The following is a 16,883-nucleotide window of genomic DNA, read 5'->3' as shown; positions in this document are numbered from 1 at the left end:
ACAAAGAGTGACCTCAAAGTTTCTAAACCCAGGATGTATAGAGTGTCCATAAAGTTTAGAAACACTGGTCACTATACATAATACAAAGCTTATTGGTGTTATATTACAATAGAATAAAATAATAACATCTTGGCTTCCAGACTTGCTGGATGTCCTCTATATACCAAAGGGTCTGGAGTCTATATTTCTTGACTCCTCCTTGGCATTGGATCATGGTGACTACTTTTTCCCCAATACTTGTTTTTATTGGGCTTCTGTTATAACATTTTCTTCTTTATTTCTGTCATTGCTTCCCACTCTCTTTCTTTGGCCTACGGTCTTCTATTCCATTTCCTCACTCCTTTGCCAGTCACTAAGTCATTGCCCTAGGTTTACTTTTTGGCTACTTGCTAATTATATATCCAGAATATTTCCCCTAAATTTCAGAGATACATAGGAAAATTCTTAGTAAAAATTCATCTGATTTTCCCATAGGCTCCTCTAAAACAACGGATTTCATTCATTCACACATTGATTAAATACTTAATGATGCCCAATCTAAGCCAGGCAGCCTGTAGTAGGTACAGGGAGTCACAATACGGAACAAGGATAAGACTTGTAACATTATGGGGCCTTCATCCCACACTGAACTCGGCATCTATTTCTGCCAAGCTTCCTCTTGCTCTGTTTCCTTCTATTTAGAAGGGTGGCACTGTTTATCAGAGGCTTTAGCAGGAAACTGGGAGTTACTCTTGATTCAGCTATTCTCAGTTCTACTCCCTAAAATGTCTGTTGACTCCACTGCTTTCTTTTCGTTTTCATTTACCGTTGGTCCATCCTTTATACTGGTGCAGTATTTTCCTGAAAAAATCAGCAGATGTGGTAGTTCTTAAAGTCCTCCAGAAGTTCCCCATTATGCATGGTCATGCCTTCCATGCCCTTCAAGGCCTGGTCTCTTCCTGCTCTTCCAGTGTTGTCTCTTCCCCCATTGCTTCCAGAGACTCTGGCTTCTGTCTTCCTTGGCTGTATTCTGATTTCCTAGGGATCCTAGTGCTTTCACAAACCTCTACCCTCACCTGGGCTGTTCTCTCTGTCTAAATGCCTCTCCCCATTATTCCACTTGCCTAATTCCTGCTCATCCTAGAAGACTGCTTAGGCATTGTCCCTCTGGCAAACTTACTAACACCACAGCTGATGTAAATGCTCCTTTTCACTGTCCCAAGTGCCCTGAGTATATTTCTATCATATATTGCATGCTCTTAAAATTGCTGATGACTTGCTTCCTCTTAAGTCTTTAGGACCATGAACTCATGGAACATACGGGGCTATGTCTCTTTCATTCTTTATTGCCTAACCAGTGCCTGCAGTATACCAGACATTCAAAAAGGGATTTTGGAATTAAAAGAGGCAAATTAAAATTACAATTGCATCAAATTAATTTTAGAGATATTAGTAACCTTTAAAATTTTTAATGTTTGTTCTTCTCATTAATTAAATGTGAGGTTTAAATGCTATTTGATAAGAGATACTTGCTGCATAGTAGGTTTTGTTTTTTGGTGTCTTCTCCATGGAAGAATCTCTGATGCTAAGTTCTGATGGGTCTTTTCACCCTAACTGCTATTAGTCTTAGACAGGTTAATGAAGTGGTTTGCTGTTATTTTCCAATATGTGAAGTAAAGCATTGAAGAGACCTGCCATCCGTGTACCATAGAAGACCCTTTGGTGACTGGACAGTGCTTACTTCAAGTCTGGGGATCTTCAGGAGAAAAATACTTCCAATTAAAACAGTTAAGCTTGATTAGTGCATTTTAAAAGTTCCATCTTTTTCTTAAATTTTAGTTCCATCTTTACACCAGGGTTCCTCAACCTTGGTACTGTTGACATTTGGGGCCAGATAATTCTTGTGGTGGGCAACATTCTTGGGCATTGCAGATGGCGAGCAGCATTCTTACTTCTACTCGCTAAACACCAGTAGGAACCCCACCCCCTCAATACTGTGACCACCAAAAAGGTCTTCAGACACTGGGAGGGGTGCTGCACAATCACCCGCACCCCTGTTAAGATGCACTGCTTTACTCTAAACATCCTTAGACACTAACAGGCTTTTCATAAACAGATCGATAATGTAAAAACCCATTGCTAGAACTCCCTGATGTGATTGCATAGACAACTCTAGGTTGATAGTTTGCTGTTGTTTTTCTCTCTAACACTGGGGTAAAACTCTTGTGAGGATATAAGAGCAAGCAGATTATAGTCGGATAACCAAACCAACCCCAGTCACGAAGGTTCATCTATCATTTTACTTCTGGCATCAGTTTTCCTAATGAGGATAGAATGTAATTTCAGGAGGTCACAGCCTTTATTGGGGGACTTGGCCTTGTCATACAACCCCAGCAATAAAATATTTTTCTCCACATAGATATATGAGGAAATTTAAATATTGGTTTGCATTTTCTGGAATAAGTGTATTGCCTGCTAATTTAAAAGATATGTGATGAAACACTGGAAAGCGTGAAAATAAGCCTGAAATAATTTCTTATTCTGAGGAAAAAATGGTCAGAAGAGGAGTAATGTAATCATTCCTTGTTCCTCAGGCTGTCTGTGGTAATCACTTCACTGGGGCCTCCATTCTTTGCACAGAAACCTGAGTGCCGGCAGAGAATGAATGCGTGACTTTTTTTCCTTTCTGAAAGTAAAGACTAGTATATAATTCTATACAAATGACTTTGAAATGCCTGACATAGGTTGCTATAAAATACAAATTCCATCATGTTATTTTATCCTCAATAGTAATTTTCAAGCTGGGTGCTGATTATATGTTTTCAGAGTAAATATCTACATTTAATGATAGTGATTTTGTAGATGTTTCTAGACTTTTGAATAAATAAGACATAATTATATTATCAGTTTCCTTTCGTTAGTTTTTTTATCTCTCAAAATTTTCTCTTGTATTTTTTTTTTGGAAATGAGACATAATATATGTTTGTGTGTGTGTGCATGTGATGCAAAATATTAGACTAAGTCATCCCACATGGGGTCAGCCATTTTCTTCATAATTTTGTTCAGCCATTATGCCTGGTAAAGTATATTCGTTCAGGGGAGGGTTTTGTTTGTTTGTTTGTTTTTTAATACATCTCTCATCTTTTTCATTTTAGAAGCATTTTAATCATCACCTCTCTCACAAATACCATCACCAGGCTTGTAAGAATAATAAACACAGAAGGAGTTTCACAGGTTCCTGCGTCTTGAGGCCTTTACAATGTGCTGCTATCCTCTCAGGTTCCCGGTCATACTGTCCATTGAGAATCACTGCAGTGTCCAGCAGCAGAGGAAGATTGCTCAGTACCTGAAAGGAATATTTCAAGACAAACTTGACCTGTCATCTGTAGACACAGGAGAAACCAAGCAGCTTCCAAGTCCTCAAAGTCTGAAAGGCAAAATCCTCGTGAAGGTAATTACCTTAGGAATGCAATAAAAGCCATTAATGACCTCCTCAGCCCTCTCTCCCTTAAGGACTGAAAAGTGGTTTATGAAGAGCATAATAGAGTCACTACACAAAGGGTTGTCTCGTTTCAATTTATTTATAGTCATACCTTCAGAAAAGGCTTGCTACTGACTGTGTATTCTGGGATTTGTTTTTATGAGGTGCAAACATCGATACTGTGAGCCAGATGTTGAATATTTTAGTCTGCACTAGTTCATGCTGGAGAGAAGTGTGTGTACAGGAGGCGTGGATTACAGAGGAGGAGAGGCTCCTTGTGTCCATATGCGAAAGCATTTCTTTCAAATTCTTCTCTCCCTTTTCAAGCTCCAATAACTCTCTGTCAAAAAAAGTCTTCATGGTTGATCAGCCTTGGTTATGTAAGTGAGAAGAGCTTGCTTCAAAGCGGAGCAGAGGCTCAGACGTCGTGCCTCAGAGGACTTGTGTGTATGCAGAGGAGCAGTAGGTGAATAGAATGACATTTCATAAACAGACCTTCCAAGGGAGGAAGCTTACTACCTGAAATGAATATTATTAATACGAAGGGTAGCCTGAAAAACAGCACCTTGAATTTTCAGATTGCTGATGTGATTTTACTTGATTCCAGTTAATTTTGTGTTTGGATTAAAACTACCTTGGATAGTCATACTATTTTGAGACTAAAAACCTAAGGAAGAGCAGTTTAATATTCAAACGGGGTCATATTTTACTTAAAAAGAGTGTGTACAAAAACCAGACATCACAGAGGAGGCATAGGAAAGTCAGTATAACTTCATGGCAAGACTTTAACTAGGGCTTTAGGAGAGGACAGCAAGATATAAAGATATAAAGTATTCATCTTTGGAATTGGTCAAAACCTGCTTTTCTATTGGTTGAATGAGAATTATAGACTGAATCCATCAAAGAGTTGTCATTGGACATTTGTATATGTGAAAAAGCATTTGCATAAAAGCTCTAATGATATAATGCCAGAAATAATGTTAAGGTCAATTTTTCTGAAGTCTTGCTAAAGCAAACTATTGTGGTGAAAACTGATTGCTGGATTAGAAAGCTCAGTGTCACCTTTATAACCTTGTAAATGTTCCATATTCCCTAAATGGTCGTTAGCCAAGCCATCAGAAGATTAAATGCAGAATGAGTCCATTTGATTGAAATCCTTCCCATTTGGACAGTGGAACTTAAGGAATATTTGATATGAGCTAATTGAATCCCTTCTGCATAACTGGGCTTCGGGTCAATGGGCACAGAATGTTCTAGAACTGATGGCACCAGGGTGAATTGAAGCCAGACTGGAGGTATTCTTTGGAGGGAGTGGCAGCAATGTGAGCCAAAGGTATTTCAAAGCAGCTGCAGTCCATTTGCTAATAGTAACTTTCTTCACACTTTAAAGAGATTTCCTGGATCTGTGGACCAGCACACTCCCACTGGGAGCAACAATTAGGTAGTTCTCTTTTGGCACAGTGGGTTAAGGATGTGGCACTGTCACTGTAGTGGCTTGAGTTGCTGCTATGGTGCAGATTTCATTCCTGGCTTGGGAACTTCCACATGCCGTGGGCATGGCAAAAAAGAAAGAAAAAGAGAGAGAGATGTGAAGCAACAACAAGGACACTGACCTTCCTAAGTTCCTTTAGCATCAGAGCCATCTCTGTTCCAAAGAGCAGTGTTTGAATGGCTACTTACCACTTTGGAGATGGACATGTTGTGTATAATATAAACATATACAATAACATAAGTAAAAGTTGTTTATTAAGAGTATAACATACATTTATATACACTTATACACACATACACACAAATGTTTGTATACACTAGTCCCTTGGTATCCACAGGAGATCAGTTCTAAATCTGAAATGCTCAAGTCCCTCACATGAGCTGGCTGAGTACAGTCAGCCCTTTGCATCTGCAGACTCAACCTACCCTTGGATGTGGAGGGCCAGCTGTGTGTGTGTGTGTGTGTGTGTGTGTGTATCTCCTGAAAAGGCAACAAAAATTTGTTTTTGAACAAAATCAGTAACAAAGAATAATTTTCCATAGACTCATTGCTGAGAGAAACCTTATCTGGTCCAAGATTTTTACTTTTACAGATATGTCATAGAGGTGTTACCACTCTTCAGGGACCATGTGGCTAGAAGCTATGAGGTGGCTGTGGTTTCACTCTCTAGAAATATTTCCATATACCACAGAGGAATTAATCTAATTCTTGAGTGTAACTCCTGCATGAAATAGTATGTAGATCAGAAGGGGACCCCTAAGTCATTCTTTGTTTACGTTGGGCCATTGTGAGGTTCATAAAAGTCTACCTAAGTTTATTTAATAGTTTTCCTTAAGAAATACTGTTCATAAAAAGTGTTAAGAGAGTTCCTGTCGTGGCTCAGTGGTTAACTGATCCGACTAGGAACCATGAGGTTGCGGGTTCGATCCTTGGCCTTGCTCAGTGAGTTAAGGATCCGGCATTACCATGAGCTGTGGTGTAGGTTGCAGATGTGGCTCAGATCTGGCGTTGCTGTGGCTGTGGCGTAGGCCGGCGGCTACAGTGCTGATTAGACTCCTAGCCTGGGAACGTCTATATGCCGCAGGAGCGGCCCTAGAAAAGGCAAAAAGACAAAAAAAAAAAAAAAGTGTTAAGAAACAGTGTTCTGTTATGTTGCTTTTTCTTCCTGTCTGTCTGGATAAAGTATCTTTGAGGACCAGGAATGTGGAAAAGGCTGGCAGAAAATATGGCCCTGATGTCTTTTAATTAGATTTTAAGAGGACTGAAAATGAGAGCATCTTGCAAATTCTCTGAGATGGCTACTGTCTCTCTTTAGTCCCCCACCTCTGCCACATCTAAATGAAGGGGATTTGAAACTTAACACCACTGCTGGGCCTGTCTTTTACTGCTGCTCATGGTGGTTGCACTTTCCTTTCCTTCACGTGGTATAACAGTCTTGCACGTCACTTGAGAAAATATTTAAGTATCCAAACCCCAAGAGTTTGGATTGTTAATATGGATTTTTTAATTCATTGTTATTGCTTACTGGATGATGTCGCTTCTCATGTCTGTTAGCTCTGTTCTGCTGAACATTTAAAAAATTCAATGAATGGAATAATATTTCAAAAGAAGGAAGTGCTTTCACTACATTTTAAATGTCTTGTGTACAGATCCATCTCAGTGTCTGCCATTGTGCCTCAAACAAAGTTGACTCTGAATAAATAATTGGTTGTGAATAGATAAAGGAAGTTTTAATCTTGACGTCTATATATTCCTGAATATGTCTGGCCACCACTTAGTTGAGTACCTTATTTCTGGTACTGCTGTATTATCATAGCTACTCTATAGTGCTCTCTAAAATAAGGAGAAGTAAACTCATTTTATAGGAGCCTCTGTATCTCTAAGATGTAAAGTAATATATAGACATAAATGCTTTAATTCCAAGCTACCTTGTTATTAATAATATGCAGGAAGAAGTGAAAAAAGTTTTAGCCATTTTAAATTAGTAATCATAGTATATATCTGTATGTTTATACCTATATTTATATATCTATATATATTCTTATGGAAAAGGAGGAAGAGAATATAGTTTTCACTTTGCAGGTAGCACATACAAATAAAAATATACATAGTGCTATGAAGGTAAATTATTACTCGTTTTTATTGAAGTATAGTTGGTTTACAATGTTGTATTAGTTTCAGGTGTACAGCACAGTGATTAATATATATATGTACATATATGTTCTTTTTCAGATGATATGAATTCATATATATGAATTCTTTTTCAAATTCTTTCCCCTTATAGGTTATTACAAAATATTGACTATAGTTCCCTGGGCTGTACAGTAGGTCCTTGTTGGTTATCTATTTTATATATAGGAGTGTGTAATACCATCTTTTTAAACCTATATACATCCTTTTGTAAGTTGAAGAAAATGTTTAAGTATCCAAACCCCAAGAGTTTGGGATTTTTAATATGGATTTTTTAATTCATTACACAAATGATTTGATTAGCTTTGACTCTGTGACTATGCCAAGCACCCAAGGTCAAGAGCTTTAGGTATGAGGGAAGGGACAGGAAAACTGGGAGGGGGATCTCTTTGAAAACCCAACTGTGCTAGTGGTCTTAGGGAGAGAGAAGTGGGTGTTGGAAAGAGTGCCATGGCAGGGGATGTGGAGAGCAGGAATACTAGAACTCACTGGAGCTTGAAGATCAGCCTGGGTAGTGGTCTGGAATGATATTGAGAAATTCATTATTATTTTTGGCTACCACGCATATGAACATCCTTCCATGTTTAAAAAATTTCCCCCCTCTTTATGTTTTAAGGAATAGTCTTGTAGAAGCTAAAAATGTTAGACGTTTTGTTTTTGCTATATTTCATTTATCAGAAGGGGTCACTAGGTCCAGCCCATGCTCCAGGGGAAGGGATTATGGGAGGGAATGAATAGCAAGAGATAGGAACATTGCGGGTACTTTAGAGGCTGCCTACCATAGTGACCTTGGCCACTTAGTCTCAGAGCCTGCTTCTGCTCTCCTGCCCTCCAAGATTCTGGGAGTGATTCAATTTCCTCTTAATATTCCTTCTGTTTGCAAGTAAGATGCTTTACTGATACAAATGGTTTGCTGCTCTAGAAGCCCTTTTTAGGCCCCTGGGCCATGCCTTCTACTTCTGCTCTTTATTTACTTGTACTTTTTCTGACTATATATTGTGAAATGTCAGGAGAAAGTGGACATCACCCATAATAAAAAGGAGAAAATGACTTATCACCTATAATAGTGTTACCCAGAGATTCTTAGTTTTAATAAGTGACCATATTTTCAGCCAGAGTTTTTCCCTGAGTTTTTATATATCATTGAGATCATAGCATGTTTATAATTCTATAACTTGGGTTTCCTACCACTTTGGTATAGGAATTCTTCCTTGTCCAAAAGCCCCTGATTCCTCAAGTGTGTTGGTGAGTAGTTTGAGGGGCATGTGCCAGCTGGGCAGGTGTCTCACTGCCTTGTCTGTGAAGGTGGGCTTGATTGGTGGAGACTGCACAGCCCAGCATGAGGGAAGGGCGTGTAGAACAAGCTGCTGGAAGGACGTGCCTGTTATGATGAGTCAAATACTTTCGAACAGAATGTCTGGCCCCAAGTCTGGTCTGATTTTTATTTATAAATATAGTATCCCTATTTAACTGTATGTATGTATGTATGTATTTGCTTTTTAGGTCAGCACCTGCGGCATATGGAGGTTCCCAGGCTAGGCGTCAGATCAGAGCTACAGCTGCTGGCCTATACCACAGCTCACAGCAACACTGGATACTTAACACACAGCGAGGCCAGGGATCAGCCAGGGATCGAACCTGCATCCTCATGGATCCTAATTGGGTTCATTAACCTCTGAGCCACGAAGGGAACTCCCCCTATTTAATTGTATTTAATTGGAAGTAATACAACTAACTTTTCTCGAAAGCCTCTTACTCCTTTGTTTTGCCCCTAATTCAGACTATCTGACTAGTCGGTCTCAATTAATGATCAGCAGAGGGATAGCATTTAGTTTCATTTTTCAGTTTTTAAGTGCACACAGCATAAAACTTACCTACCATCTTAACCAATTATAAGTCCACAGTTCAGTAGTGTTACTACGTACATTCACATTGCCGTGTACAGTACTCTTTTTATCCTGCAAAACTGAAACTTCTTACTGATTAAACAACTCCCCATCTTTCCCACCACCCCCTTCTCCCAACCCCTGGAAACTGCTGTTTTACTTCCTGTCTCTGAATTTGGCTGCCGTGGGTTCCTCCTACGACTGGCTTATTCATTTAACCTAATATCCTCAAGGTTCATCCATGTTGTAGCATGAGTCAGATGTCCTTACTTTTTAAAGCTGAATAATATTTCGTTGTATGCATATATCACATTTTGTTTATCCATTCATCTGTTGGCAGACACTGGCTCATTTCTACCTTTTGTGAATTTTCATTTTTATTTTTTAATTGAAGTTTAGTTGATTTCTAATTTATAATATTAGTTTCAGATGTATAACATCTAATTCAATATTTTTATACATTATACTCAATTTAAAGTTATTATGAAATAATGGGTGTGTTTCCCTGTGCTATACAATATATCCTTATAGCTTCTTTATTTTACATATAGTAGTTTGTACCTCTTAAATCTCTACCCCTGTCTTGCTGAATTTTCATTTTTAAATTGAGTGTTTTGTTTCATTTCAGGGCAAGAAGTTGCCTTATCACCTTGGAGATGATGCAGAGGAAGGGGAAGTTTCTGATGAAGACAGTGCAGATGAAATTGAAGATGAATGCAAGTTCAAACTCCATTATGTAAGTTACATGCTTGGCCATAATTTTTACCTTCTGTATGCTGCAGTAAAACTTGCTGCTGTGTTGGAATTTTCACAGATATGGTGGCTTCAGTGTAAAAAGATATTTATTGAAAATTACTTTGTGTGCAGGCACACAGATTCCTAAATGTTTATTGAGTGAATGAGTCAAGGATTCTTCTGTCTTAGAAGGAATGTTAGTGATTAACCCATCTGACCCTCTCTCCAGGAACAAGTTCCCTCCTATCACAACTTGGTCAAAATTCAAACTGCAGTTGGAAATGTTACTGTCTGATGAAATAAACTGGCTTTATCATTGTCTCCCTGCTTCCTGCTAGTGGATCCACCATGCTCCCTGCCAAGGCTGACTCATAGAACCCAACTGCATGTGGGTCTGCTTCTCTAGAATGCTCATCCTGTCCCTAAGAGAATGTACCTTGGACCAGAGGATTCCCAAGCTCTTCCAGACATGGGTCTCTTGGCTAAATCTTTAACTTGCCACATCTTAGATAAAATGGCTAAGAATAGTTTGTCACCTAGTGGTGCTTCAGACCCCTGTCCTAGATCTAGGAGCTCCAGTTGTGGAAAAGCACCATCTAGCCGCGTAATCCAATGGAAATGCAAATCTGGAGGAATGTAAGGCTTAAAGACCCCACCTCCACCCCCTCGCCACCTCTTGGGGGCTAGGACTTACTGACCTCCTCCACCTTCTACAATTTAGTGATTGCCGGGATCATATAATAATCTGAAAGAAACATCTGCTCAGGTTAATTTGTTGTAGGGTTTACCGTTTCATTTCTACAGAAAAGCAGTGTTCCTCTAGATGTCAGGGCTATTGTGCTACCCTCTAAAAAAGAAATATTGTAAAAATCTTCTAATTTATATCATTGCCATGAATTCAGTGATTCATCATTAAAACAGTCTACTCTCTTCTAGATAATAGCAACTGTGATGGCTTCCTGTTAAAGGGAGCTGGTATTTTTTTTCAAAGAGGGCAAGAGCTTAGTGACAGCTGAAGCCTCTGTAGATAGTTTTTTCTTGACTTTAATGCATTTTAGAAGGGTTGATGTGAAGAAGATTCAGCTTGAAGTGAAAAGGAAAAATTATCATCTGCATTATTATAGCCTTTTAATATTAAATATTATATTTAATTTAATTTAATGTTAAAATTAACTAAATATTTAATTTCAATTAAATACCACTAATAGGGCTATGGTTACAGAAAATTTATCTGGACAGATTCACATAAGTGAAAATAGTTAATATTTTAGTCTTTTTTGCTATGCCAGCTATTGCAATTTTTGTAATTAATTACTTGTGATTATAGTTGATTTCATTCTTTTTTAAAGCTTTATTTTATGAACCAGATTTTAGTCTCTGAATTTCATTATCTTTGCCTCTTGTTTCCCAAAATGCTCGGTTGCCAGCCTCAGAATAGTCTATCACTTGGAAGCAAAGAATAGAGTCTTGACTAAGTTTTGTGTTTAGGAAATGCAATTTCTGGTGAAATCGAGTGGTAGAAATTTAGCTACTATCACAAGAGTCACATATTGCTCTGAGTGAAACCCAAGTTATTCTAGTTCCTAACTCCACCCAGTAATGTAAATTTTCTTCTAATGTTAGTGAGCCTTCTAACTTTTCTAGGTTAAACATCTATACTTATAAAAGAGTGAGACAAAAAAGAGTTAGCTGTAGTTTTATAGAAACAAATTAGTAACTTCACCTGTGAAAATACCCAACTGGGTTCCCCTCAGTCTTCAGAGTCTCTTTGTTAATGTCTAGGTGTTAGACATACATACATTCAGGTAGTTTAGAACGTGATTCCATTTGGGTTCCGATTTGGGCCTAAGTGAATGTGAAGAGCGTCTTACCTGTAACATTTTACAGGTGTCTCTTTGTTATACTTTAGGAGAGAAAATACATCAAGAAACCAACATTCTGGTGGAAATCTATGAGATTTTTTTACTCATTTTTTCCAATCTTTTTTTTCTTTATTTTTGAGCTCTTCTGAGAAAAAGCAGTGCTGTATTTAGAAAGCCAAAACGTTACCCTGTAATCAGACAATTTCTAGTCCTGTTGTCAGCAGAGAGCTCAGATACCTTATCTGAGTATTGAATGTAAATTGCCTGATCTAAACCCAGTATCTGATCGTATTTCTGCAAGAGAGGATGTACTGCGCATAGTTTGTATGAAACCAATAATTACCTTAGAGGAATTTAACCTCAGTTTTAAGTTAACAGAATGTGGTTAGATTTACAATTGTTATTACTACCATAAATATTAAAAATTTTAGCTTAGCATTCACAAACACTGGAATGCTAGCTCTCATGGGGCTTATGCAAGATTCATTTGCATATTTCAACCAAATTTTATTGAGAAACTCCTGTTGGAGATGCAGCTGACATGCTGTAGCTGTTGGGGTACATATCAATAAATAAAACAGACAAAAAGCTTTGCCTTCATGGAGTTTATACATTAATGGGAGAAGGGAGGATAGACAAGGACCAAAAAACAAGTAAGTAACATGTATCTTGTGTGCAGCAGTGACAAGTGCTAAAGAGAAAAAGGGAGGGAAGATGTGTAGATAGTGTGTGTGTGAAGGGTCTGTTGACGTTTTCGATGGGATGGCCAGAAAAGGTCTCACAGAGAAGGTAACATGTCAGCAAAGACTTCAGAGAAGTGAAGTTAGCCATGCTGGTATCTAGGGAAGAACGTTTTGAGGTAGAGGGAGCAGCATGTGCAGAGGTCAGAAGCAGGATTTGTGGCTCACCCAGCATTACAAGCAGCATGAGAGGCGGGACCCTCGTACCAGTTTCTTCTTCTCTTAGTCTACTGTCTAAGCGACTCAAACCACACTGAAAGCTTTTGCTCTTTTAAACACTTTCTGTTATTGAATTAATTGAATCTTTTAAGCTTCTGCCTGGCTATTTTGTGGCTTCAGCCATAGAGAAAATCTGGCTCATAATGTATAAGCTATAGGTAAAGCCATTGTGTTCAGTGACCCAAGAATCACACAGCCCAAAGACTCAGGGACAATTTCTTTTCAACCACAGTATAGTAATCTAGCAGATTTGATTCAATGAGGCCAGCTCACCATTATTCATCTTTATAGGGTCCTCTCATGTCAGTGTGCCTTACAGACTTTCCACTGCCATATTTCAACCTCACTGATTACTTTCCTCTTCTGCTGAGTTATTCAATTGTCTTTTTTTCTTGCTCTCTCTCTCTCTCTCTCTCTTGTGAACACCCATTGCTCATCCCATGAACACCAAGCCTTCCACCAAGTTTAAATTAGCCCTAGTAGAGTAACGCATAACTACCCTGTGTTGTATTAATACCCTAAAACCATTATCCGCTCTGTGTGTATGTCTCACACTACTCATTTTAATAAGTTTCTTCCCTTTCTACTTCCTTAGCTGCAGATTGACCTTCTTTCCTAAACTCTTTGTTTTAAGATTTAAGCAATTTTAAGGCAGATTATGAATCTTGTTGGTTTAAGACTTGTCAGCACTTTTGGAACGGGTGAGTTAACATCGTGAGATTGTGAGGTCCTGTTACTCAGTAAACACCCATGTGCCAGGCATGCTGTTTGCTGTTGCATCTTGTGTTCAGGGGAGAAAGAGTGGAAGGTGAGCTGAAGATCCCAGTTGTTTTCTAGTTCATGATACCACTTTTGCCTCCCGCTGGGCCAGAGAGTAAAGGTAATGAACATTTAAGCTCTAACATACATATGTTAGACCTTTATGTATATGTTTATATTTCAAAAGTATTGTCTTCTGAGAATTACTACTGCTGAGAAGTTTGGTAATAAGTCCTTCCTTTCTATTCTAGCCGTTCTGTAACTTTACCATTTTCTTTTTCTTTTTTACTTTTTTAGGGCCAAACCCGCAGCATATGAAGTCCCCAGGCTACGGGTTGAATCGGAGCTACAACTGCTGACCTATGCCACAGCCACAGCAACTTGGGGTCTGAGCCACATCTGTGACCTACAATGTATCTCACGGCAATGCCAGATTCTTAACCCACTGAGTGAGGCCAGGGAATGAACCCGAACCCTCATGGATCCTAGTCGGGTCATTAACCACTGAGCCATGAAGGGAACTCCCCCCAGCTATCCTTTTAATTTCAATGACTATACCCTTGACTTGAAAAAATTTTTACTGTTTTTTTTTTTTTCATAGACATCTGTCCTTATTTTATTATTTGGCTTCTCAGTTTCTTGATCTTTTTATGGGGCAATTTCTTTATATCTTTGAGCATCTAAACATTCTTATTTTAAAGTGAAAAAGTGAATCTCCATTCCATGTGTTGATGTTTGTGGGACTCTGCCTTAGCATTAGTTTTCCACATGGGTTTTAGAATTTGGGGTTGAAGGTTCAATTTTTTTTTTTCTTTTGTTTTGGCAAACATTTAATTTTCATAAAGTTTCCTTTATGTTAGCATGCAGTTAACATTATTTTAAAGTGAAGGTTCAATTTTGAATGGAATGTTTTTCCCTTCCATTCTCCTTCTTTCTGTATTCAACCTTCAAATCTAGTGGTTCAGAGGTTGCTTTCATTTGAGCCCTAAGCAGCACCCCTTGAGGTCCCCACCTACACACACAGCACACCTGTGCCCCAAGTTCCTAACCAGACCTCCCATTGATTGGGAATTTTCTGTTGAAGATGTTACCCATCCAATCTCCAAGCCAACCAACATTTTGGTTGTCTTCTTACTTCTGCCTTTTTCGATATTAAATTTTGTATCTTCCACATAGTTTTTTTTTTTTTTTAATGTTTCCTGCTTAAAGACCCCATTCCACCTTTGTTTACCACCTTGGTTCCATGTTGTGAGACCATAGCATGTGGATAATCTTCAGCTTCTATTGTAAGATATAAATTCTTGGCCATGTTTGCCCACTGTGAATATGGAGCTCAGGTACATTTGCGATCTGCAGTGATCTTGTTATTTTATTGCGGCCAAGATTATGACTTTTCTCTTTGTTAGTTCTTTTATCACTGGAACAGAGGAAGACGCCCAAGCATGAATATACACAGTCGTTTATAAACCCGTATGTATATACAAATGTGCCTACCCAGACTTACATTCATTTTGGACTATATATATATTTTTAAGTATATAAAGATTGGTTGCTCTAATAATATTTTTAATTGTATGCTTAACAGCTCTGAAGAAACATTACCTTCTGCTACTTTTCTGACATTGTACTCTTATATTTTTTATACCTGAGCTAAAAAAATCACCATTTAAATACCATTTTTTGAGCACCAGCACCAAGCTAAGGACTTTCTACATATAAGATTTCAGTTATCACACTAGTAGCAAATAATGAATAACTAACTTGACAAACTATTATGTCATGTGGTGTTTTGTTATTATTTTTTTGGATCAATGTGCAACAGCTTGATGTGAGATCTTAGTTCCCAAACTAGTGATCCAACCTGGGGTGCAGTGGTGAAAGTGCTGAATCTTAACTATTACACCATCAGGGAACTCCCTATGTCATGTGCTATTGACTTCATACAATGTGAATTCAGGGAAAAGAGAGCTGAGGTTGGGCTAGAATACCCAGAGTAGGTCAGGTGAAATACTGGGTGGGAGATTCGTCAAACACAAGCTTTGGAGCCAGACTGCCTAGGTGAGAGCCTGGCTCTGCCACCTGTTAATTGTATAATTCTGAAGAGTTTGCCAACCCTTCTATGCCTCAGTTTCTTTATTCTCATCTTCTAAATGAACATCAAAATAATATGTCAAAATGCATTTGTGTCTGTGTCTTGGCCTGCCTGCCACCTTCATAAGTCACATTCATGCTTCCAGGAAGGATCTGTCCCTGTTGGCCCTAAACTGTGGTAGGCGTGTCCTCTTCTGGCTGACATTGACATCTGACCTGAAGAAGCAGGTCTACAGTCCTAGGGGATTCCCATGACCTTGTACAAGTGCATTGTAAGACAGACAACAAAATCTTGAGAATCCTGAAGTCCACCCATTTTTCTCAATATCTTCCTGGGGGTTTCTACTGGTTAATTAAAAGAGCTATTAGTATTTGGGAGTTCCCGTTGTGGTTGACAAATCCAACTAGGAACCATGAGGTTGCGGGTTCCATCCCTGGCCTTGCTCAGTGGGTTAAGGATCTGGTGTTGCCGTGAGCTGTGGTGTAGGTCACAGATGTGGCTCGGATCCCGCATTGCTGTGGCTGTGGCGTAGGCCAGAGGCTACAGCTCCGACGAGACCCCTAGCCTGGGAACCTGCATGTGCCGCAGGAGTGGCCCTAGAAAAAGGCAAAAAGACAAAAAAAACCCCAAAAAAACAAAAAAAGAAAAAAACCTATTAGTATTTGAAAACATCTTGAGATAAACAGAAACAATACGGATACTGAATTCTGATTTTTACTGAGAACAACTGAACCAATATGCTCTCTAGTATAAGAATAAGCAATTTTGTTCACCTGAAACTAATATAAAATTGTAAATCAATTATACTTCAATTAAAAAAAAGTATGAGTTCTTCCAGTTGGAAAGGCAAGTCACTCTTATCCTCTGACATAGTTGCCTTAATTTGACTTTTTATGTACTCAAGGAATGAAATCATTTAACTGAAGAAAAAAGAAAAATTATTATCATGAGGGCTAAGTTCTTTCATACACTGTAAAGAACTTAGAACAATACCTGGCACATGATTTGTTCTTAATAAATGCTGGATACAGTCAGTAACAAGAATAGCAGCTGCAGCACTATTATGTCCTGAGCTGGTCCTTGATTGAGGAAAAGAAGGTGTTTTAAGGGGGCTAAGGGGGCAGGCAGGAGATAGTAGAGGACAGGAGTAGATGACAGCCTTGGATTGGCAGAGAAGCAGCTGCTCTTCAGCCCATGACACTTAGGTGACCAGCTTGGAAAGCTCTAAGGCTCCCACAAAGGGCAGCTAATAATTATCCTTCCTGTCTGCAGACTCTAGCCCTGTGAGGGGTTGGGGGCTGAGATATTTTAGGATGGTAAGATATTCCAGTGTTTTGTTTTGTTTTTAAGGTGAAGGTCCTTAACTTTGTCTACACAGTGGAATGACAGGGGAGCTTTCAAAAATCCCAGTGCATAGGTCCAAGCCCAGAGATTCCTATGTAATTGGC

At 38.7% G+C, this 16,883-nt stretch overlaps 1 protein-coding gene across 11 annotated transcripts in view; it reads left to right on the top strand.

Moving 5' to 3' along the window:
* PLCH1 (phospholipase C eta 1) overlaps positions 1 to 16,883 on the top strand; it is a 234,976-nt gene that overhangs the window by 179,807 nt on the left and 38,286 nt on the right. For all 11 annotated transcript variants that reach the window (XM_021069700.2, XM_084990083.1, XM_021069698.2 and 8 more), the window contains 2 exons: positions 3,259 to 3,430; positions 9,657 to 9,764. In XM_021069700.2, coding sequence (XP_020925359.2) covers positions 3,259 to 3,430; positions 9,657 to 9,764 — 280 coding nt within the window. The remainder of the gene's footprint in view (positions 1 to 3,258; positions 3,431 to 9,656; positions 9,765 to 16,883) is intronic.

Source organism: Sus scrofa, chromosome 13 (assembly GCF_054392235.1).
Source record: "Sus scrofa isolate SSC_HxYL_T2T_F1_AM1 chromosome 13, Sscrofa_HxYL_maternal_Yorkshire_Landrace_v2.0, whole genome shotgun sequence".
Lineage (NCBI taxonomy): Eukaryota > Metazoa > Chordata > Mammalia > Artiodactyla > Suidae > Sus > Sus scrofa.
Note: the sequence above shows the minus strand (reverse complement) of the source record. Positions and strands in the feature narration are given on the sequence as shown.